Source organism: Stegostoma tigrinum, chromosome 5 (assembly GCF_030684315.1).
Source record: "Stegostoma tigrinum isolate sSteTig4 chromosome 5, sSteTig4.hap1, whole genome shotgun sequence".
NCBI lineage: Eukaryota > Metazoa > Chordata > Chondrichthyes > Orectolobiformes > Stegostomatidae > Stegostoma > Stegostoma tigrinum.
This window is the reverse complement of record NC_081358.1, coordinates 61,691,969-61,717,629: the sequence shown is the minus strand read 5'-3', so window position 1 is coordinate 61,717,629 and position 25,661 is coordinate 61,691,969. Positions and strand designations below refer to the sequence as shown.

General features: G+C 40.4%; 1 protein-coding gene across 7 annotated transcripts in view; it reads right to left on the bottom strand.

Moving 5' to 3' along the window:
- Window positions 1–8,680: 8,680 nt before the first annotated feature.
- Window positions 8,681–25,661, bottom strand: part of rims2a (regulating synaptic membrane exocytosis 2a) — a 908,436-nt gene continuing 891,455 nt past the window's right edge. For all 7 annotated transcript variants that reach the window (XM_048528687.2, XM_048528689.2, XM_048528688.2 and 4 more), the window contains 4 exons: window positions 24,123–24,235; window positions 18,768–18,869; window positions 13,711–13,850; window positions 8,681–11,664 (listed from right to left, as the gene is read on the bottom strand). In XM_048528687.2, coding sequence (XP_048384644.2) covers window positions 11,446–11,664; window positions 13,711–13,850; window positions 18,768–18,869; window positions 24,123–24,235 — 574 coding nt within the window. In that variant the 3' untranslated portion in view covers window positions 8,681–11,445. The remainder of the gene's footprint in view (window positions 11,665–13,710; window positions 13,851–18,767; window positions 18,870–24,122; window positions 24,236–25,661) is intronic.

Below are 25,661 nucleotides of genomic sequence, written 5' to 3'. Positions count from 1 at the left end.
GGTGAAATATTGTTGTAAATAACCTTTCTATTTTGTAAAAATATCTTTACTTGCTTTGTTTAAATGTCTGCTGTAATTTAGCTTGCATTGTCAGACCTAATGAAGTCACACTTATGAGAGATTAGCAGCCTCTTCAAACGTTCAAATGATAGAAGAACTTGTAATGGCCAAGCATTTTTCATTTCTCACAAGAAATCAACACGTTGATTTCAAATAGACTCATGTTAGAGATCCTTGAGCTGTAATGTTGATGACTGCAGCAAAGGTGTTGCATTTTAACATGGACAGTAGAGGCTAACAGAATATACAGGGCATGTGCTAGGGCATGATCCATCTTGACCTTGTCCAGAGCTCTCCAACACCATAAATGCCAATTTTCAGCCAATTCAATTCACTCCACATGGAAATAAGAAAAGTTTAGAGGCAATGGATGCTGCAATGGATATCCTGATAACATTCCAGCAAGTGCTGAAGTCTTGTGTTCGAGAACTTGGTGCACGCCAGTTCCATTACAGCTACAACACTGGCATTCAGACAACAATAATGAAAACTCCCCAGGTTTTTCCTGTCTACAAAAAGCAGAAAAATTCCAAATCTGGCCAATTAATGTCCTTTCAGTCTACTCTCAATCATCAGTGAAGTGATGGAAAGGGTCATGAACAGTCCTATCGCGTAACCCATGTTCAGCAACAATGTTGCTCACTGATGCCTAGTTTGTGTTACTCCAGGGTCACTCCACTCGAGATCTCAGTGCAACCTTGGCTCAAACATGGGCAAAATAACTCAATTCTAGAGTTGAGGTGAGAGTGATTGCCTTTCATATCAAGGTAGCATTCATTTGAGTGTGACACGAAGGAGTCCTAACAAAACTGGAGTCAATGTGAATCAGGAGAAATTCTAAGCCGGTTGGAGTCATACCTGGCACACAGAAAGATGGCTTGTTGGAAGTTGTTGAAAGTCAGTCATCTGAGCTTCAGGACATCTCTGTAGGAGTTCCTCAGGGTAGTCTCCTATGCCTAACCATCATTACTGTTTCCCTCCATCATAAGGTTAGAAATAGGAGTGGTTGCTGATGATTGCACAATGCTCAGCACTATTCATGACTTCTCAGATACTTGAAGTAACCAATGCAAAATCACCTGGACAATATCTAGCTTGAGCTGACATCCCAACTCCACAATCTACAAGGCAGATGAGTGTGATTGAATACTCCCAATTGCCTGGATGAATTTATATGGCCAAAAGTACTTATGAATCTCAATACCATCTTGGAATAAGCAGCCCGCTTGACTGGCACCCTGTCCACCATCATCAAAATTCAGTCCCTCCACCATGCTCAGCAGTAGCAGTGTGTGCCATTGCAAGATTCACTACAGAAATTCACCAAGACAAATTCAACAGCATCATCTGAAACCATGATCACTATCACCTAAATGGAAAAGGGCAGCATAACATGGGGTTATCGCCAAATGAAAATTTCCCTCTAAGCTACTCACCATCCTGATCTGGAAATATATCACCATCCCTTTGTTGCCTCTGGGCCAAATTGCTGAAACTCACTCCCTAACAGCATTGTGGATGTACCTATAGCATGTGGACAGCAGTAGTTTAAAAAAAACTACTCACCCACCCATCTTCTGAAGGGCAACTAGGAATAGGCAATAAATGCTACATCAGCCAACGATGCCCATGTCTCATAAAAATTTTTTAAATCTCTTAGTTCTATTAGGAGTATTTCGTATTGATCTAGCACCATTTGTATTCACTGGGTTTTTAGTCAATGAATTGTAATTGACATATAATTATGCTTATGTCAAACATTGGCTTATTAGGATGGAGGCGCTCAGAATGTGTATAAATTGTGAACGGGCTCAATTGAGATTGCTTCCCAAGGCATTTCGAGTGTTCCTGTAGATGAGCAGAGAGGCTGCTTGTTGAACAGAGGCAGATAATCAAGTTAAGTAATTATGGTGCTAGTCATAGGCAATTATTTTGGGTTAACTGCCATTTTGACATGAGTAGAGGGACACCCTGAAACTTGCTGAAAATGCCTGCTGAATGAAAGCAGCCTCTCTGTGGCAACTGATTGATAGAGGGGAGCTGAGTAATAGAACTGGAAGCGCCATGATGAAAAGATTGGGCTGCAGATATGACATGCAAGATCTTGATTCATCTGGAAGCATCTGTTGATTCAAAGATCTTGCTTGCTTGTCCTCTCCAATTTATGAATTCAACAATCCAAAATTATTTGATTTTATTCCTGTTGAGACACCTCTATTATGAGGTGTCCTCAAGATTGCTTACGCAGTTCTGCAACATCCATCTTTCCTCACATGGCTGTCAAACTGTACAGAGCTGCTGGTTTTGCAATTGGGTTAGCAGCATCGGTAGCACACCCACTATCCTAAACAGGATGGTGAGTGGAGGGGGGCCAATTAAGTCACAGCCTCTTGCACTATTAGTGAGCTTAGAACATTTATTTGGTCCCAATGTCTCAACAGTACAGCAGTCCCTCTATGCTGAAGTATCAGCTGAAATTATGTGTTTAAGTTTTGAAGAGTGGGCTTGACCTAAAAAGGTTCACATTCAAAATCCCAATGACAGGATGCTTACTCAGTAAAATAACAGCCATAATCAGTTTTGATTTCCTGCAAGCATACAGAGTTATTGCTGAAATCTTTTGGGAATGCAATGACAACATCATTTGTCTCGTTTTCTTGCACAATTAGTATTTGCAAATGTAAAACTATTGTTTTAGAACATAGAACATAGAACATAGAACAGTACAGCACAGAACAGGCCCTTCAGCCCACGATGTTGTGCCGACCATTGATCCTCATGTATGCACCCTCAAATTTCTGTGACCATATGCATGTCCAGCAGTCTCTTAAATGTCCCCAGTGACCTTGCTTCCACAACTGCTGCTGGTAACGCATTCCATGCTCTCACAACTCTCTGCGTAAAGAGCCCGCCTCTGACATTCCCTCTATACTTTCCTCCAACCAGCTTAAAACTATGACCCCTCGTGTTAGCCTTTTCTGCCCTGGGAAATAGTCTCTGGCTATCAACTCTATCTATGCCTCTCATTATCTTGTATACCTCAATTAGGTCCCCTCTCCTCCTCCTTTTCTCCAATGAAAAGAGTCCGAGCTCAGTCAACCTCTCTTCATAAGATAAGCCCTCCAGTCCAGGCAGCATCCTGGTAAACCTCCTCTGAACCCTCTCCAAAGCATCCACATCTTTCCTATAATAGGGCGATCAGAACTGGACGCAGTATTCCAAGTGCGGTCTAACCAAAGTTTTATAGAGCTGCAACAAGATCTCACGACTCTTAAACTCAATCCCTCTGTTAATGAAAGCCAAAACACCATATGCTTTCTTAACAACCCTGTCCACTTGGGTGGCCATTTTAAGGGATCTATGTATCTGCACACCAAGATCCCTCTGTTCCTCCATACTGCCAAGAATCCTATCCTTAATCCTGTACTCAGCTTTCAAATTCGACCTTCCAAAATGCATCACCTCGCATTTATCCAGGTTGAACTCCATCTGCCACCTCTCAGCCCACCTCTGCATCCTGTCAATGTCCCGCTGAAGCCTACAACAGCCCTCTATACTGTCAACGACACCTCCAACCTTCATGTCATCTGCAAACTTGCTGACCATTCTTCAATCCTCTCATCCAAGTCATTAATAAAAATTACAAACAGTAGAGGCCCAAGGACAGAGCCCTGTGGAACACCACTCACCACTGACTTCCAGGCAGAATATTTTCCTTCTACTACCACTCGCTGTCTTCTGTTGGCCAGCTAATTCTGTATCCAGACAGCTAAGTTCCCCTGTATCCCATTCCTCCTGACCTTCTGAATGAGCCTACCATGGGGAACCTTATCAAATGCCTTGCTGAAGTCCATATACACCACATCCACAGCTGGACCCCCATCAACTTTCCTAGTCACATCCTCAAAGAACTCGATAAGGTTTGTGAGGCATGACCTGCCCCTCACAAAGCCGTGTTGACTGCATTTAATCAAGCCATGCTCTTCCAGATGGTCATAAATCCTATCCCTCAGAATCCTTTCTAACACCTTGCAGACGACAGACGTGAGACTTACTGGTCTGTAATTGCCGGAGATTTCCCTATTTCCTTTCTTGAAGAGAGGAATTACATTTGCCTCTCTCCAGTCCTCGGGTACGATTCCAGTGGAGAGCGAGGATGCAAAGATCTTCGCAAGTGGCGAAGCAATTGCATTTCTCGTTTCCCAAAGCAGCCGAGGACAAATCTGGTCCGGGCCTGGCGATTTGTCAATCTTAATGTTTGACAAAATTTTCAGCACATCAGCTTCCTCTATCTCTATCCATTCCAGCATGCACACCAGCTCTTCAAAGGTTTCATTCATTACAAAGTTCGTTTCTTTCGTAAAGACAGAAGCAAAAAACTTATTTAGGGCTTCCCCTACCACCTCAGACTCCACACACAAGTTCCCTATGCTATCCCTGATCGGCCCTACTCTTTCTTTGACCATTCTCTTATTCCTCGCATAAGTGTAAAATGCCTTTGTGTTCTCCCTAATCCGTTCTGCCAAGCCTTTCTCGTGCCCCACTCCTGGCTCTCCTCAGACCATTTTTGAGCTCTTTCCTCGCCTGCCTGTAATCCTCTAGATCTGAGCTTGACCCTAGCCTCCTCCACCTTATGTAAGCTACCTTCTTCCTTTTGACGAGAAGCTCCACCGCTCTCGTCATCCAAGGTTCCTTTATCTTACCCGTCTCAGAGGGACATATTTATTCATCACTCGCAACAACTGTTCCTTAAACAGTCTCAACATGTCTATAGTGCCTTTACCATGGAACAATTGCTCCCAGTCCATGCTTCCTAACTCATGTCTAATCGCATCATAGTTTCCTCTTCCCCAATTAAATATCCTCCGATTTTGCCTAATCCCCTCCTTCTCCATAGCTATGTAGAATGTGAGGCAGTTATGGTCACTATCACCAAAATGGTCTCCCACCACAAGATCTGATACCTGCCCCGGCTCGTTTCCAAGCACCAAGTCTAGAATGGCCTCTCCCCTCGTCGGCCTGTCAACGTACTAAATTAGGAAACCCTCCTGAACACACCTTACAAAAACAGCTCCATTCAAATCTTCTGCTCGAAGGAGGTTCCAATCAATATTGGGAAAGTTAAGGTCACCCATTACAACAACCCTACTATGTCCGCACTTTTCCAAAATCTGCCGACCTATGCTTTCTTCAATCTCCCTGCTGCTATTGGGGGGCCTGTAGTAAACCCCTAACGAGGTGACTACTCCATTGCTGTTCCTAATTTCCACCCACACTGACTCGGTAGGCAGATCTTCCTCGACAATGGAAGCTTCTGTAGCTGTGATAGCCTCTCTGATTAATAGTGCTACACCCCCACCTCTTTTTCCCCCCTCCCTATTCTTTTTAAATGCTCTAAACCCTGGGACATGCAGCAACCATTCCTGCCCCTGAGAAACCCACGTCTCTGTTATGGCCACAACATCATAGCACCAGGTACTGATCCATGCTCTAAGTTCATCACTTTTATTCCTGATACTCCTTGTGTTAAAGCAAACACACTTTAACTGATCCCTTGGTTCCTTCCCAGGAAAATCCTTTCCACTAGCTGGTCTACCTCTTGCTATTGCCTCACCTGCATCAACTCTCACCTCCGGTATACAGCTCAGGTTCCCACCCCCCTGCCATACTAGTTTAAACCCTCTCGAACTACTCGAGCAAACCTTCCACCCAGGACATTGGTCCCCTTCCAGTTCAGAAGCAACCCGTCCTTCTTGTACAGGTCCCACCTTCCCCAGAAGGCATCCCAATTGTCTACATATCTGAAGCCCTTCCTCCTACACCAGCTGCGCAGCCACATGTTAAGCTGTGCCCGCTCCCTGTTCCTCGCCTGGCTATCTCGTGGCACTGGTAGTAAACTAGAGAACACTACTCTGTTTGTCCTGCTTTGCAGCTTCCATCCTAACTGCCTGAAATCACTTTTTATACCCTCAATCCTTTTTCTGGCTATATCATTAGTGCCAGTATGTAACACGATTTCTTGCTGTTCGCCCTCCCCTTTCAGAACCTTATACACCCAATCGGAGACGTCCCGAACCCTGGCACCAGGGAGGCAACATACCTTCCGGGAATCCCGATCCTGAACACAAAATCTCCTGTCGATTCCCCTAACTATCGAGTCCCCTACCATGAGTACTTTTTTATTCTGTCCCCTTCCCTTCTTTGCCACAGTGTCAGGCTCAGTGCCAGAGAACTGACTACTATGGCTTTCCTCTGGTAGGTCATCCCCCCCAGCAGTATCCAAAACGGTATACTTATTGCTGAGGGGAATGCCCATAGGGGATCTCTGCACTGTCTGTCTGTCCCCTTTCCTCCCCCTAAATGTAACCCATCTATCCTTGTCCTGAGCCTTAGGAGTGACCAACTCCCGGTAACTCCTCTCAATTACCCCCTCTACCTCCCGAATGATCCGTAGTTCTTCCAGCTCCAGCTCCATTTCCCTAACATGGTTTTCAAGGAGCTGGAGTTGGGTGCACTTCCTGCAGATGTAGCCAGCGGAGATGTGTGCCATGTCTCCCACCCGCCACATTCTGCAGGAGGAGCAAACCACTGCCCTAGCATCCATACCCCACTTATCTGAACACCCACTCAGTACTAAAGTAGAAAGCTTAGTTCAAGTTGCTATAAAATTAATAACAAACTTATATTCAATAGAGAAAGTTTAGAATGAACCTTACCTTATTAACTAGGTTAGAGGAGGAGGGCGGGTGGGAGACACTACAGTTGTACAGTCTCGGGTTTAGCCGCCTTGCTGATACATATGGTCACTGCTTTCCTTCCCGGCTGCCCCTCTGGTCCTCGTCATTTCCTCCGCTGCTCCCGCTCTTTCTGTGAAACAAAAAACACCGCTGCCCGCTACCGGTAAGTAATTTTAAAAAATACTGCCTTACCTTAGCTGCAGTCTTCCGGGTTCGTCTTACCTCCGCTGCTGCTCGCACTCAAAATGGCCGTCGGCGTCGAAAGGTGAGTATTTATACTCACTGCTTTCCTTCCCGGCTGCCCCTCTGGTCCTCGTCACTTCCTCCGCTGCTCCCGCTCCTTCTGTGAAAAAGAAAACACCGCTGCCCGCTACCGGTAAGTAATTTTAAAAAAACTGCCTTACCTTAGCTGCAGTCTTCCGGGTTCGTCTTACCTCTGCTGCTGCTCGCACTCAAAATTTTGTGGATGGAATGCTTGAGTGAAACCATTAGGGACGTTAAACTGCTTCAATCACCTTTAATTTTGATTCCAATCATAATCACAAATGTGAATCTAAGACAACTTTAGATGCCTTTTGACATGAAAACTCTTTGCTATCTGTTAGCCTTTGATCCCTCCACTAGAAAATCAGGAATATTCAGGATAACCTTATTAACTGCATATAATGTTATGAAGGCTGCATATTTACTAATACTTGAGGAGGTGAATTTTGAAGGATTGTGCAATGTTGCATCGATTCAAGTTTTCTGGAGATATTGGTGTAATTTTTAAAGATTGATGAAAAGACACATTGACAATTAAAAGTTAACAAGGCATTTCCTGGAAACCACAGCTTTTGAGCTAATTGCTAGGGCTCACCTGAATCAGCTTCATAGTTGTCTTGCTGCTCACCTCACCCTGTATGTTTCTGAAGAACTCTTGTGAATCCAGTTTGAAATCTGATTGTTTTCCTGAAGAATGACTTCTTGATGCTATTTCCTGAATACCCTTTACCTGTCAAGAACTCAGAGATAACTGTTGTATCTGGTGATATGTCTAGATGTGCCAAGCATCAGATCAATAGCCATCTGAACATGCAAGACTTTTATTTCATTGAAGAACTAACCACTATATGCTCATTTTTCCCCCCAAAGTGCATATATGCCAAAAGAAATCTACATTTTTCTCTTTAATTGGTGTATAATTTGGATGATTTCAAGACGGAAATATTTAGATTATGTTACAAATTGTGTGTTAACCAATTCTGAACCTTGGCGGAATAAGTTTAGTTTCAAAATAAATTGATAATTTTGTGTTTGTTAAAGAAACCTGATTGATGGATATTTCCATTTTAAGTCTAATATTGCAAAAGCAATTGACCTTATCAAGAGCTAGCTAAAATAATTAAATTTACATTGTGATCTGTGGAGCATTGTCGATCGAGAGAAAGATAGTTTGCTCCTCCCATCTTGTTGTAATATTAGGTAATTGGTGATTTGGACAAAAAAGGAAATTTGTGAACTTAATATACGTTCCCAATAGCTTTAGTGTGAAGAATAGGTTAATTTAGCTTCCATTCTAAAGTATCACTTCCTACCTATATACTAATTGTGTCAGAAGTATGTTCTTTTTTGAATTACTGAAATAAACAGATCAAGGCATAAAGATATAAATCAAATTATAATTATGGCAGTTATTTCAATTTTAAATAGCATTGGCTCATGTGTTTGATATATTAATTTTGATTCATCTGTTAAAAATGGCACATAAGCCTACTGCTGGCAAATTTCTGTTAATAAAGCACAGGTAACTTCAAAATACCAAAATATTTAGACCAGGTGGAATAAAAGACCATAACCTGCATCTCTGTAAAGAAAATGTTTTTATTAATAATGTAGCCATGTTAAATACCATCACCAGAAACGAGTTTGTTTTACATTAGTTGTTGTCACATAAAGGCCAATTGACCAGTAATCTAACAGCAGTGTCCTCTTTACTTAAAATCTATCTACAAGACAGCTGTGTTTTACTGGAATAGTGCCACTGACATGATTAAATCATAAACAGGTTGTAGACATAATGTGAAAAATATATTTTTTTAAAAATTAAGTCTCAAATAAATACTGCACAATGATAAATATGTACAAATCTTTCATACTTTAATATCCTTCTTGCTAATAGTTCCAAAAGATCACTTTAAAGAGGAATAATATGCAGAAAATAATCAAATAATGATAACTTGAGTTGCTGTCACAATGTGTATGAAATAATTATATATTTTAAAATTTTGTTTTCTTTAAAAAGGGCAAATACATTTTTGATGTAACTGTTGTGGGTCCAGACATGTGGCTGCGCACAGTAATGTGGAAAGCTGGCACCAGTAGCCAAAGGCTACTGCCAGCTCTAATTCCAAGAAATTAGTGTTATTTTGATGATATAGTAGGAATCTCCTGTTTTTTTTTGAAGATGGCTCAACATTCAAGCTCTCAGATACAATACTTTATGTCATGAGACAAAAGACTCAAGAAACTAAATCACGCTCTAAATAAAAATTTAAAAAGGCATTTTTAAATTTTCCTTTTAAATGGTATTCAAGCATACTCATTGACGATCCTTCATGTGGTCCACCAGCCTCCTTTCCAATAACAAAACACTGTGGCAAATCAGCATCTTCATCACCTGCATTCACACAAATTGCATGTTCTACAGAGCACTTCTAAAAAAGAACTAGCCTCTTTCAATATGGAAGTGAGATCAGGGAAGGGTGTCACAGCATGGTCATAATCTAATTCATTAGTGTAGAGTTCAATTTCGAACCCCAGAACAACAGTATGTAACAGGTGATTTCCAATGGTCAACTTTCAGCACAATCTAGCAAGCGAACACCAGTCCATGTTAAAAGTCCTCATTAAACTGCATAAATATATGTGTGAAAATTGAACTTTACAGCAAAACAGATTGACCTTTTGTAATTCTGTCTAAAGGACTTTAAGAATTCAGGCATGCAAAACTAATCATCTGACTGGATGATGTCTACACCAGGCTGGTCAAGGAGACTTATTATATCATTGTAAAACAATTCTCAATTAGAATACCGTGTTAGTTGATTTGTCCTCTGTCAATATCAATTCTATATAATTTCAGAGAAGAAGTCATATTCCTATGGTATGTACACATTGAATGCTGCTAGAAATTATTTTATGTTACAGAACTTTTTTTTCTGAACAATGACCCGACAATTCTCTTATTTGCTGTAGAATTCAATTTAAAATGAGAAAATGTAAGTAAGTTCTATGTCATCATGCACTGTACAATAAAAGGATGCTGCAAATTTTTTTGTCAAATGCATGCTGAATTATTGCAGTATGCCCAAGCCATGTTGCAAAAATCCTTTCAACATGCTTGCAAATCATATCATTTCTTTGTTGTTATTGTTGTTAGAATGGCATAATTTACCCAAAGAATCAAAATGCAGCATTGCACTGCAACCTTTAACCCAGATGAGGGGCTTGAGTGGCCAGAGACACGAGGTCGTACTCAGAACATACAATAAATTACCCAGTAAAAGGGACAGAACAGCATGTGTAATTTTTGAATAATGTCCAACTTTGAAGGTCTATGTCATAATTTTAATTTACGTTTTTGTCCACAAGATGACATTTCCCTTACATCTCATCAAAATTACTTTTATTTAGTAAGCCCAGCCCTTCCTTAGTAATCATTGTCTGAAATAGACCGGCTCATAAATGATTTACTCTGAATATGGGAAACATGTGGTCATTGTATCACACTGTTGCATTCACACCCCCATAAAACCATGCACTGGTGAAATATTTTTTAAAAATAATATAAATTGTTGAAAATGGCTGTTTTTTATTTCTGCAAGTTTCAGCCCCAAGAAAATAATTTTAAATGTTGTATTTTTCTTTTAAGTTCAGTTAAATTTGTGTCCATGCATTTTTTCTTTTAAATTTCATACAGTATATCAGCAGAGAAACAGCAATATCAGGTCACGAGCCCTCTCCCTTTGTGAATCACTGTGGTATCTTTCTGGAGCTTCCATGTCGATATTGAATGCCAGTACCATTTTATACTTCGCATTTTTTTAAGAAAAAAAAAATTAAATCTCTTGTGCTGCAGTTTTGTGCAGCTGATTCCTTATTTTGGCCCGTCTGGTGATTTTCTAGTCATTAGTATACTCTACTTTCAACTCACATCTCAATGATATGCCCTTGATGTCTCTCAGAACTAACAGCCTGTCAGCCTTCATGACATCTTTGGCTGTCACTTTAGGAGTCAAGCCGGTAGTGTCGGAGTAGCAGATGAATCAGCGGGGATAAGGAACAGAAAAATAATGGTTCATTGAAAAGTAAGGGCTTCTGTTGTGTGAATTGAAAGGTTCTTATTTATTTATTTTTATATTCATGGCTTCTGATTGGACAAAAAAAATTGTCATTTAATTCCAGCAACCACATAAGTTCAGCAAAACTGCACCTCCTTCTCTAAGGACCTTTTTAGCGCACAATGTGTGCAATTTCCTCTGAGATCACAGGACCGCTTTTAATCCCTAGGAACAGGCTCAGAAGACACAACATCAAGCATGCAGTGTGACCAGGGTGACGATCAGTGAGCTGAACACTGGTTGCGATAGCAACACTTTCACAACTGCTATGAACGAGCATAAGAAGGTCCAGATGAACTCTCAAGAGAGGATTGGGAAGCTCTTCTTGTTAGGGGAGCCAAGGTTGGATCGACTAGTGAGGAAGTGGGAAAGAGTTTGTACCAGCCGATCACCATGTTGGACAGGTCCAGCTCTTCTAATAGGATCTGTGCAACTCCCATGAAGGATTTGTGATCCATTCGTCCGTAATCTCCCCACACAATGATCTAATGTAAGAAAATATACCATTGTGTTAACTATCTCTGTATTTTAAGACACCAGGTTAATACTCCTTTTCAAAAGATATACAAAAATCCAAATTAGGAGCTAAGATACACCACTTGATCCCTTGAGCCTTCGCTACCATCTAATAAGATCATGGCTGATCTGATTACTCCACATTCCTACTTAATCCTGATAAGTTTGCAACTCCTTGCTTATCAAGAATATATTTCTCTCTGCCTTAAAAATATATTACTGCTACATTTCACGAGGGGAATGTCAAAAACTCTTGACCCTCTAGAAAAAAAAATCATCTTACCCTCTATCTTAAATGGGCAATGCCTCATTTTTAAACAGTAACTCATTATTCTAGATTCTCTAGCTTATTTATTTTGTTGTGCTTCTCTCATTCCCTCCCAATTCCAAATTGTTCTTGTAAACTTGAAATCTGACACCTTGTGTATTATTGTTGATCTTGCAGCAAAGTGATGTAGGATTTTATATTTGTTGCCTGTTTATTCAATGGATGACCACAGCTTGTTTTCAGCTACAGAAACATGAGTGAGGTTAACTACCTGATTGGAGAATTAAATTCAAAAAGGGAATTGACAGAGTATAGTGGAATTTCCTGGAAATCCACCAGGTGGACGTAACTTTAAAGTTCAAGGGAAGTACAATATAAGCAAATCCAGCAGAAAAAATCCCCTGCAAAGTTATGAGGACATGGAATTTGCTACGTCACGCAGGGAGCCATAGACAATGAGTCAGTTGAGATGGTTGAAAGGGAGTTAAGTTTGAGAAGTAATGAGATATGGAGAAAAAGCAGTGAATTTAGATAGAAATTATATCCTTGTGGAAATGGCTCCATAGCTATTTCTTTGTCCCAATTTCTCTGCTGTTTTCTCATCACACAGGAACCACAACATTTTTTTTAGTGGGAAGCGGAGTACTGGCGACATTGGACACAAAATCACAAGTTAAAATGTTGTTAATGAAGGGCAATTTTCCAGATTGGTCCTTTGGGAAAATGCCAGATAGCACAGCAGAAAGAGATAGGTCATTAAATTCACTGAGGCTGCTGTAGGTGATAACAGATTGAAAGAAGACATTTATCCATAGGAAGAAGAATGGCTAAGAATGGATAGGAAATCTCTTGCACATTTATCCAAGCAGGAAACAGCACAGTGGAAATGGGAAGGGACATTTTAAATATGAAAGAAAAAAAATTAAAAATTAAAATAAGTAATAAATCCTTTTCTCTTTTCGCTCCTGAGCATTTTTTAGGCATATGGAACCGAAGCACTAATTAACCTCAGTAATTTTTGTCTAGCACTACCAGGACACAGAAGTAAGACAAATCATAGCAGCTGTGCAACAGATTGTACCGAATGCAGTTTATTTAATCAGTTAGCTAACAGTGGCATAGTGGCCTGTCTATAACAGCAGCTTTAATTGCATTGCTTCATTATTAGCTACAGCCTCATCCTGTAGAATGTTGATGCCATTGCATTTTAAAGAGTCAGATAAAGTGCACTGTATTATCAAATCACATGTGAACAAGCACTTGCTACCCAGGCACTGTCCAGCACCCACCTCCCTGAACCTTTCAGTAAGGAAGCCACTCTACAGAACAAAAACTCTTTTGAGTGGCCAGCTTGCCTTTCACATATGCAGCTCAATAATGGAAATGTCAAATAAACTTGGTGATAATGCCTTCACTCACTTGGTGTAATGATTGCCAGGTTCCCATGGAGCCTAAGCAGTGGAAACACTGAAGTGTGGAACTCTCTGCTCTTTGATAAGCCACACTTTTTTGTAATTAGAATCTTGTCCTTTATGATTTATGACAATTCCCAGAAACAGTGGAGACCAGGTCTGTTAGCTTTCTATTGTTTCTCTGAGGGATCTTCTCATTTTGTGTATTATGTTGCAGGTGTGACTACTAAATGATGGATCACAATATTTAATGGAGCCTCATTTCAGCACATTGACTCCAACTTTAGACAAACATGATTCAAATCAAAACAAAGCCATTGATAAAAGCTGGTTACCTGCAGAACCTTCCCTTGGGGGCTATCTTCAAATGGCAACTGTTGCTGATACAAAGGATCCAGAGTTTTTCGTGCCACTTTAGTTTTCTTTTTGGCTATACAGATGCCATTTTCCAGCAGATAAACTTTAACGTATGGTGCTAGGGAAGAAAGAGAGTTACAATTATGCTGAATATTCTAAATACACAATATTATTACAGAATAGATTGCAGTACAGCATATACTACTGCAGTAGTATATCAAGTCACTCAGACAGAACAGAAAGCTAAAATGATCAATATCACATGCTTTGGAACTTTTTAGTTTCAATTCTCTTTAAAACATGATACAAGTTATCATATGTATGGCATCCTACACACCAGCCATGTACATAATTTAATCAACTTGCATATCATGTGCATTTGGATATTACAAACACTTCAGTAAAAATGTTTGGTTGAGTGACTTATTTTGGACTCTGTTCTCATTTTAAAAGTATAATGTGTGCAAATGATTTGGGTTTGGATTAATTTCGTGATTTAAAATAATGTAAAATGCACAGAAAGTATTGTACTGAAAAACATTCCCTCCTTTAGAACCCAATCTCTGAAGGAATACCAGAGTCCATAAACATGGAGCTGGATAAACACAGTAGATCAGACAGCATCAGAGAAGCAGGGAAATCAACATTTCAGGCTGAAACCCTTCATCAGGACTGTGGAGAGACAGGGGAGTCCAGAAATAAATAGAGGGAGGGGAATGGGGGTGGGGGTAGGGTAGGTGGAATGGTAGAAGGTGAATGCAGGTTGCAGGAAAAGGTACCAGATCTGGAGGAGAGATTTGTGGATAGGGTAGATCTGACAAGGGAGTCACAAAGTGAACGGTTCCTGCAGAAAGTGATCAAGGGTGGAGAAGGAAATATCTTTCTGGTGGTGGGGTCTAATTATAGGTGGTGGAAATGTGGGGAAATGATGCATTGGATTCGGAGGTTGGTAGGTGGTACATGAGGACTAGGGGGACTCTATCCTTAATGTTGTTGTGGTAGGGGGTTTGAGGGTAGAAGTGTGGGCAATTGGTCAGATGCAGTTGAGAGCATCCTTAATTACCAAGCAGGGTAAAGTGTGGTCCCTCAAGTAGGAGAATATCTGGGAAGTTCTGGAGTAGAACACCACTTCCTGGGAGCAGATGTGGCAGAGGCAGAGGAATTGAGATCATGGGATAGCATTTTTTTCAGGACAGTGAGTGAGAGGAAGTGCAGTCAAGGTTGTTGTGGGAGTCAGCGAGTTTGAAATGGATGACAGTGGTGAGTTGGTTTCTGGAGTTGGAAGCAGAGAGTTCCAGGAAGGGGAGGGAGGTCCAGAAATGGTCCAGGTGAGTTTAAGGACGAGGTACAATGTGTTAGTGAAGTTGATGAACTGCCTGATCTCACGGGACAACGAGACAGCACCAGTACAGTCACCAATAAAGCAGAGAAACAGGTGAGGGATGGTGCCAGTGTGGTTTAGAGAAGAGGGACTGTTCCATGATTCCTACAAAGAGGCAGGCATAGAATGAGAGTGTCAGTGGAAGGGGACTGGTTGCGCCTACGGGAGAGGAAGAAGTGGAGGGCTTCTAGGCGATCCTTATGGGTGTTATAGATGTATAAGGACTTTATGTCCATGGTGAAGATGAGGTATTGGACCTGAGGAATTGAAAGTTTTGGAAAAGGTGGAGGCCATGGATCGTATCATGAATGTAGGTGGGGAGTTCCTGGACCAAAGCGGAAAGAACAGAGTTGAAGTAGGGGGAAGGCATTTGATAATGTTCCCCATGGCAGGCTCATTCATAAAGTCAGGAGGTATGGGATACAGGGTGATTTGGCTGTCTGGATTCTGGATTCAGAATTGGTTGGCTGACAGGAGGCAGAGAGTGGTTGTAGATGATAAGTATTCTGCCTGGAGGTCAGTGCTGAGTGTTGTCCCGCAGGGCTCTGTTCTTGGGCCTCTGCTCTTTGTAGTTTTTATAAATGACCTGGATGAGGAGGTTGAGGGGTGGGTTAGTATGTTTGCTGATGACACGAAGGTTGGAGGTGCCGTTGATAGTATCAAGGGCTACTGCAGGCTTCAGCGAGACATTGACAGAATGCAGAGCTGGGCTGAGAAATGGCAGATGGAGTTCAACCTGGATAAATGCCAAGTGATGCATTTTGGAAGGTCGAACTTAAATGCTGAATATAGGATTAAAGGCAGGATTCTCGGCAGTGTGGAGGAACAGTGGGATCTTGGTGTTCAAGTGCATGGCTCCCTCAAAGTTGCCACCCAAGTGGATAAGGTTGTTATGAAAGCATATGGTGTTTTGGCTTTCATTAACGGGGGATCGAGTTTAAGACCCGCGAGGTTATGCTGCAGCTCTACAAAACCCTGGTGAGACCACACTTGGAATATTGTGTCCAGTTCTGGTCGCCCTATTATAGGAAAGATATGGAGGCTTCGGAGAAGGTGCAAAAAACAAACAACCCTTTACTCCACATCATGTCCAATCTTATTTTTTATTCCTTCAACATGTTGGCACCTTGTGAATCACACTGATTTCTCAGAAATCTACATTTAACCAATCAGGTTTCTACCACTGACGCAGTACCAAATGAGCTCTTACTGAAATCACAAAATACATCCTACGTGATTGTGGAACAGGTAAACTTTCAGAACTGCCAGCAAACTTTGACACGGTTGACACACCATCCTCCTCTAATGCTTTGCCATTCTCTTCCATACTCGTTCCTTTCTCATCCATCTGCTCACGACCAATGTACACATTGCAATGGCTTCTCATCTAATTCCTGCACTAGATCTATCCTGTTCCCCTTGTTTCTCACTTACTGGGTTGACTTGTTGAAATCATCTGAAGACACTGTGTTCATCTTTTTACACAAAATGCAGGTGACACCCACATCTTTTTCATCACCACCAGCTCTCTCCCTTACTCTCGCTAAGCTATCAGACTGATTATTTGATATCCTGGTCCGAGCGAGCAAAAATTTAATGCAATTAAATATTGAACTGTCCCTGCTCCAATCTCTTTTCCTATTGTTGACTCCATCCCTCTTGCTGGTAATAATTTCAGACTGAGCAGGTTTGTTGCATATTTGACCCCAGGATGAGATTCTGACCACATTTCATGCCATATTTGCTGACACAAACTGGTTCCCAATCAAGTGATGTCTAGATATTAAAATTCTCATCCCCGCTTTCAAATTCCTCCCCACCTCTGTAATCTTCAGCCTCACAACCCTCTAATGTATCTGTGCTCATTTAATTCTGTTCTCCTGAGCAATTTTATCTGCAACTGTAATCATAGACGATTGAACCTACAGCTCCTTTGGCCTGAGGCCAAACCAAAGGCCCCAGTTTCTCCCTACAGCTCTCTGGAACTCTTCCTTGTGTACCTTCCTTGAATCACTCCTTAAAAGCTACCTCTTTGACCATGCTTTTGGTCATCTGACTTAATATCTTCCCATGTGACCCAGTGTCATATTACTGCTTTACAATGCACTTTGAGATGTTCCATTACATCAATGATGCTGTATAAATGTAAAATGCACATTGCAATGTCCCTTCTGAAAGATTACTTGAAACTAGAAGCAGTATGTAAGGAGGTATGATACAATCAAAAGTTCTTAAGGGGAAAAAAGTGTTTTTACATGTGAACATTGCCATCAAGATGACTTTGGACATTTATGTCAGTCCAAAACATGAATGAATCACTGTGGATATACCATCACAGATCTAATCGTGTACAACTGCCAGTTTAAAATTAAAAAAAAACAAAATTCTGGAAAAGCTCAGCAGGTCTGGCAGGATCTATGAAGGAAAAACAGAGTTAATGTTTCAGGTCTGGTTGCTCTTCCAGTTCTGAGGAGCAGCTTGTCCTGTTCTCACAACTGGAGTTATTGCATTCTCAAGACAAGCACCGTAAGATAATATATCTTGCCAATTTTACATGTATTCCTTTATATAGGTGGAAAATTAAGTGGGCTCCCTTTTGTACACATAATCCTTCCTACTATTTTTGGTGCAAAAGGTAAGTATTCCTGAGGCAGGAGTAGGAACACCAAGGAGGTATTAATTGCATTCTGAAAATGCGGCAGTGCCATAAAAAAGGGAAGTGAACATCTTACAAGTTTAAAATTAAAACTTTCATAACAAATTCTAGGATGGTGTGCATCTTCCTCAGCTGGAAAGTAACTGAAGCGGCCAGAAATCTCCTACTGCATCCATGCCCATATCACTGAAAACTGATAAAATAGCCAGACATCTAGGTTTCAGTCCACTCTGCCACACAACACAACTGAGGAAGTACGGGTTCTATTTACATCTGGTTGAGAATGATAAATGAGTCATGTGAGGATTTGTGGTCTGAGCCTGTGATTCAGCATTCTGACCCCCATAACACTGCTATTTTTAACTCCTTATTTATAATGTAAAGCTAGACAGGATGTCATCACAGTCAGGCTATTTGACAGCATAGAAGATGCCAATTGTAAACTGATGTACAACTGAAGTAAGGGTGATGTGTGGAAAAAACATTTTCAGATAGCAAGTAGTCAGGGTCTGGAATGCACTGTCTGGAAATATGCTGGAGGCAGGTTCAATTGAGGCATTCAAGAGGGCTTTGGACAGTTATTTGGATCGAAATAATCTGCAGGGATATGAGGCAAAGGCAAGGAGATTGGCGCTAGAATATAGACCTGGACCATGCACGATTGGCTCCTTCTGCACCATAACAATTCTGTGATTGTATGACTTAATAGAATCCATCAGATGAGTGAAACTATGTGTTAAATTTGGTTTAAAATATTGGTCACCTGGGTGTGACATTCGTACAGTCATACTGCATATTCACAAGGAAAATAATAATTATTATGTGAAGAAAATAAAACATTGAGGAGCTACCATGAAGAAACTATTTCTAGCATAATATTTTTGGAAATAAGTAATCAAAAAAAACTATCTCTTGAGAACTGTGTCAAACTCTGACTTCACTCATGGTTCTTCATATCTCTGTTCTGAGCATAAAAAATTAAGAATCAGCTTGGTTACCAGGTAAAGCTTTGGAGCCAAGTTTTCCTACTAGACCTCGGGCGCGAATCACCTCTACTTCTAATTGTCCTTTCTTATCCATCATGCCGATCTGGATGTCACCTAAAAGTAAAGAAGATCAACAGCATGGTCTCAGTACACACTTGAAGATTGTAAAAAGAGGTTCATATATTAAACTGTTCTGTTTCAAGTACTGACACAAGCTCCCAATCAACTTTTGAAAGTTCTTACCTAATACCATCAAAATTGGCCATCCTCCAATTTAGAAATTTAACTTTTATGTCTGGTCTCTCCATTTCCATCACTATTTTAAGATTACTAGAATTATGATCACTGGCCTCAAAGTGCTGCCCACTGACGCCTCAGTCACCTGCCCTGCCTGATTTCCCAAGAGTGTATCAAGTTTTGCTCCTTCTCTAGCAGGCACCTCCACATACTGAATCAGAAAATTTTCTTGTACACACTTAACAAGTTCCACTCTATGCACCCTTAACACTTTTGGAATAATGCGTTAATTCAGTTCTCCCTGGAACAATGTTGTAAAACTTGAAAGGATTCAGAAAAGATTTATGATGATGTTGCCAGGGTTGAAGGGTTTGAGCTATAGGGAAAGGCTGAGGCTATTTTCCCTGGAGCGTTAAAAGCTGAGGAGTGGCCTTATGGAGGCTTATAAAATCATAAGTAGCATGGACAGGTTAATAGCCAAGGTCTTTTGGGGAGTCCAAAACAAGTGGGCATAGGTTTAAGGTGAGAGGGAAAAATTTAAAAGGGACCTAAGGACAACTTTTTCCACACTGGTGCGTATATGGAATGTGCTGCAAGAGGAAGTGCTGAAGGCTGCTACAATATCAACATTTAAAAGGCTTCTGGATGGGTATATGAATAGGAAGCGTCCAGAGATATATGGGCTAAATGCTGGCAAATGGGGCTGGATTAATTTCGGATATCTGGTTGGCGTAGTTGAGTTAGACCAAAGGGTAGTTTCCACGCTGTACAGCTGTATTAGCTCTGTGACTCTCTATAAGTCAAATGGCAAATCCTCCCTAATCTCTCTCTCTCTCTCATTCACATATAGGCATAGGAGGCAACACAGAAAAGGGAACAGGAGAGAGATAGAAAATTAATATCCATTTCCCTTCTAAACAATTCAGTCTTTCCCCTTCCACCTTGATTACCAGACACTGACGTTGAGGCCATTTTCCTCTCCTTCCTGTCATTGCAGATTACCAACTGCCGCGTATATTGCAAAGAGGTAGGAGGTGCTGTGCATGTGTTGTGGATTAATGAAAGTCAGAATATGTTGTTAAATTAGTAGAGGATCTTATACTCAAATGTGTAAACCTGTTTATTTTGAGAAATTTCTACCTTTTCACAATCATTTTGAAATATCCTCTGAAATTTGGACCAGAGACATGCAAAATAACAATCAAACCCTCAGTGCTTTTAAATACTGGCTTAAAAGAATGTGGAGATGTAAAAGAAAAATTCTGAGTGCTTGAAATCAGAAATAAAAACAGAAGATGCTGCAAATACTTTGCATCTCTGACACAAGGTCATTATCCTGAAATGTTAACTTTGTTTCTCTCTCCACAGAGAATGCCGCCAGATAAACATACCACATGCATGTCATTTCATGGAACAAGTCGCTTGTGTGATCTATGCTTTCCGAAGTTATCTTGGGAGATTCATTCACATCCGTGAAAGAAAAAGAGAAATATCGCTGCCCACTCCCTAACTTGGATTTTCTCATAAAATTTTCTCTTTCTTTTCTCTTCAATTCATGCCATTTCTCACTATTCAAATTCAATTGGTTAAAGATCAATCAGAAGTTTCAAACTTGAAGGGGGAGATCTTATTTTGGTGTATGTTGGTCAATTCAGGGCCCTGACAAGCCTGTTGTCATTTCTGATGTGAGGAGGGTTGTCAACGTTTGATGCATTTCTGGAGAGGTGTTCAAATGACAGGAGTGTTTTACAAGGATCGGTGCTGGGTCCACTTTTGTTTGTCATTTATACAAATGATTTATATGAGAATATAGTAGGCATAATTCGTAACTTTGCAAATGATACCATAATTGGTGGACAGTGAAGAAGGTTATCTAAGATTATAAAGAGATCTTGATCAATTAGGTCAATAAGCTGAAGAGTGGCACATGGAGTTCAATTTGAATAAATGTGAGGTATTGCATTTTGGGAACAAACAAGGGTGGGAATTATATAATTAAAAGTAGGGCCTTGTAGTGTTGTAGAACAGAGACACCTAGGGATTTAGGTATATAATTCTTTCAAGTTTGCATCACAAATAGATAAGATGGTTAAGAAGTCACTTAGTACACTTGCCTTCATTGCTCAGACTTTTGAGTATTCGAATTTGGACGTAATGTTGAAGTCGTACAAGATGTCACAACGTCAGGCATGCATTTTCCCCAGGGTAGAGGATTTCAAGACCGGGGGGCATATTTTTAAGGTGAAAGAAGAAATACTTAAATAAGTCACAGGGGCAATTATTTTTAACACAGTTTGTATTTGGAATGAGCTTCCAGAGAAAGTGGTGGATGTGGTACAGTTGCAACATTTATAAGACATTTAGATAAATACATGAAAAGGAAATGTTTGGAGGTACATGGGTCAAGTGTACGTAGCTGTGACTAATTTAGTTTGGGTAGGCATGGACTGGTTGGACTGAAAGATCGGTTTCCATGATATATGACTCTATAACATTTAACCACTTTAAACCAGTCCCATTTTTGCTCACTGTTTACAAATTTTTATTGCATTTACCTCAGTTGAAAGTCTCAGCATCATTAAATCCTGAACAAAATATGATTTTTTTAATATAATGTAAAATAAGTAACATAATTTTTTAATAAAAGAATGCAAAATAAATGAAAGTTTTAAGGATCTTATGCTTAAGTAAAACAACAACTGTGATATTTCCGTGTTTCCCTTTTCATCTGCCGTGTGTGTGTGTGTGTGTGTGTGTGTGTGTGTGTGTGTGTGTGTGTGTGTGTGTGTGTGTGTTTGTGTGTGTGTTTGTGTGTGTGTTTGTGTGTGTGTGAGAGCACATGAATGGCAGGAAGAGATTAGGGATGCTTTGCCATTTGACTTGCACACTTGCCTGGCAAAGCGACCATTCTTCCTGTGCTCAGTACCTTACTTTGCAATGATGTGCAGTGAGTTATAAAAGTAATAAATAAGACCAATTCAACTCACTGACTCTAACACTCTAACACAAGACCACTTTCAGGGACAAGCACGAAATATACCCAATTCTCTGCACAAGTAGACATAATGCCAGATTAGAACACAGAGCAAAACAAACCAGTGTCTTCTGTCTCTTTGCTCTTCAGTTTGCATTTCTCTCACAACCCGCATGCCATTTGTGTCTCTCACTCAATGTCCCCAGTTTGTCTTCCTCTCTTACTGCTCCCACCCCCACCTAGCTTGTGCTTGTCTTTCAATTCTCCTTCTCCCAGTCTGTGTGTCTCTGTCACTCCTCCTTCCTAGTTTGTGCGTATGTTTCTCTCTTTCTCTGCCCTTCCCCCCAGTTTGTGTGTCCCTCTCATTCGTGGTCTCCCTTGGCCAGTTCGTGAGTGTTTTTTTCTTTCTCTCCTTCTCTTGCTCTCCTTCTCCTGGTTTATGTATGTGTGTGTTTCTCTCTCTCTCACTATCCTTCCTACAGTTTGTGTTTCTATTGCATTTTCACATCTGAATTTATATTTATGCCCTTTCCTTGTTACCCCAACTTTTTTAGGTTTGGATAGAAATGGGAAGACTCTACTGAAGCGCATAGTTCACAGATTACCTCCAACTGGCCTCCCCACCACCCATTTCATTTGAGTCTAACATTTCATACCATCTAGATCTGGAAAGTAGAACCCTACTGTACTCCTGAAGGTCTTCAGTGTACCTTCTGGAACTATTAGTTTATAAACCACTTGTGGAAGCAGGTGAGGAGAGGAAGCTGTAAGGGGTGGGGGCTGCAGGAGCCCCTGCCAACACTTTATTTGCCCTGAACTGGATTCCCCATGCATGGGATAAAATTGCCCTCAAAGTATTAAGCTCATCATCAGCCATTGTATAGTATGGTAAATATTGTAAGATTTCAAGGGCTGTTTTCTCTCTTTTTAGGGTGCATAAAATCTATCATTATTATTACTTTTTTTTGCATTGTTTTCCTTTCACGGTTTATTTGATTCAATTCTGACATCCAAAAGAGAATTGCATAATATGTGAAAATAAGAAAAATGACATGGCTATAGTGAAAGGGTACAGTACAAACATTAATTGTTAGTTCCAGCACAGAGCAAGTACCGGTATCTTGCGCTCAGCAGGCTCTCTGTGCTATGCTATTCCAAGATTCTACACCTCTTCAAAGATGGGAGGCATTGCATTGGACAACAAATTTTGTTGAAGCCAATGTTTGGATTTAATAACATTTAGGGGACTTGTATTAATCTAACACATTGAAATCCAGAAGGCATTTCTAAGTGTTTCACTTGATTACACTTCATTAACCTCTGTCCAATGTTTTAACGACAATTATGGAAAACAAATTTTGCACAAAAAAGCCACAAAATAACAAATTAGGCAAATTTGGCAATGTGGGCTGAGGAAACCTTCCTGACAACATCCTTGGGAGAATACCCTGAACTTCTTGGAATAGTTCATTTACTTTCACCTCAAGAGGCTGGACCTCAATTGAAATGTCTAATCCTACAGATGGAATCACCCTGCAATGTAGCATTCCTTCACTTAACATTGTGCTCAAGGTCGAGACTGAGATTTCAGCCCGCAACCTCTCAATAAAGATGCCAATTTCTGACTGTAGCATTTCCCACACCAGACTGTTTAAGCATGAATAACTGCCTCATTATTTAGTGTGGTGAAGTTCCAGCCCATATACCAGCACTTCTAAGAGAAATATCCAACAGATTCCGCCAAGTTTTGAAGAAACTTCCACATTGCAAGTAAAAAGTTTAGTGTCAGCTTAAATCGTACGGTCTGCCACAATCTAAAAACCATGTGAAATATATTGTCATCATGCTCTCCAAAATGGCAGTCTATGCTCATCACTAAAACTGGTTAACAGATATTGTTAATGGGTCCATGTTTCCTTAAGTGAAGACATGGTCAAATACATTTTACTGAATATAGATGGTGCAGGAAGAATATAAACTGTCACAATAACAGCAGTCACTTAAAACTGTAGAACAGATACTATATTGGATTAGGGTAAACTTATACAATGCCACATTGCTTCTAGCTTGTTTCCCAATCAGCGATTAGAATTGTTGTCGAAGTGTCCCCTTTGCTAAGGATTATTCATTTCATGATGAAACCTCAATGTTCTTACCCATGGATGGTGTTGCTAATGTCTGACGTCCAACCATCTGGGCTGGACCAAGGCCATCCAAAAAATCACTGAATTGGCTATCTGACGCCAATCGAACACCAGGAAAGATAAGGCTGCAAGGAAAGCGAATGCAAGAGGAGAAAAAAAATGGAGCTCAACAGTTCGTAATCTCAAACACATGCTTATGCTTATATTTTTCCACTTTTACATTTAGGCAAAGGGATGGATAAATTGGTGAGGATTGCTAACACTTAATTTTTGTGGTTTTACAAACTACAATACCATAGATTCTATAACTAAAACTAAAATAAATTTGTATCTTGGAAAGATTTTCAATCACAGCGAACATTGGTTTACGAACAAACCTATACGAACACTACAATGACTACTTGTCAAAGTTGTTATTTTTTTGAACAGGGTGCGATTTCCTCCTTTTTAGGAATTTTGCTTTATGACCATTGCTGTGTTGTCAGAGTCATAATAATCTGTGCCCATGATATACAATATCACTAACATATTCTAATTAGTTGCCAAGACCCTGAAAATAGCAACACAGCAGTGATTGTCTTTCTAAGTTTCTTCTGGGGAAATATCTGAATTTCCTTTAAGGGCCACCCCACTAGCACCTCCAATAGCAGTAAGCATCTCAGCATTTGTCCCCACTGAGAACTGAGATGACATTTCATGTCCCCACTGTGGTAAGGAAAGGATCAAGCTGCAATATGACTCTCAGTGGGTGAACAGCTCTCACTGTCAAGTATTGCTCTCATGAAGAATAGTCATGTCTGGGAGGGAACACGGAGTGCAAATGGGGAGAAAATTGGGGAAAAATTGTTATCAGTACATAAGATCTATGAAGGCCAGGTTTATTATTCTCTCTTGTTGATTGGACAGGTTTGACACACATTATATTCTGGAAATTACTGTAAACCATAACAATATCTGAACATTTCATATGCCTCTATCAAATCCCTCTATCTGCTATTCTATAGAAACTGTTTAATAGCTCTGCTGCTATAGAGAAGGTAGGAATTGGTTACTAATATGCAGATTTTTATTGGTAACAATGACCAGGCAATATCCACTAAATACACTGCTAGTGCAATTTCTATGCATATGAGTCAATGGATAATTTTTATTTACATATGATTTTGATCTTATAAAATGCTGATTTTGGCTGTACCGAGGAATTCCAATACATGTATACCTTGTGCTAAAAGGATTAGTATATTATATTGGAATAAAGTTCAGACGGCATTACATTTCACATTGCTATTTAAGTTTGTTGTAAGATAGGCCTGAATTGAAATGACATCTCAGTAGGGGCAAATACTGAGATGCTCATTGCAATTGGAGGCAGTAATGGCTTTGAGAGTTTTTGGTAGGATAGGTGATATGTCCAGGGTGAGTGTTTGGTGGGAGAGGTTTACAGTGGAACCCCAAGCTTACAGATTGCCACAACTAGTACCATGGGAACGCCTGCTTAATGGAGCCTTGGGGAAAAAAAACATATAAACAGGGATAATAGGAACTGCAGAT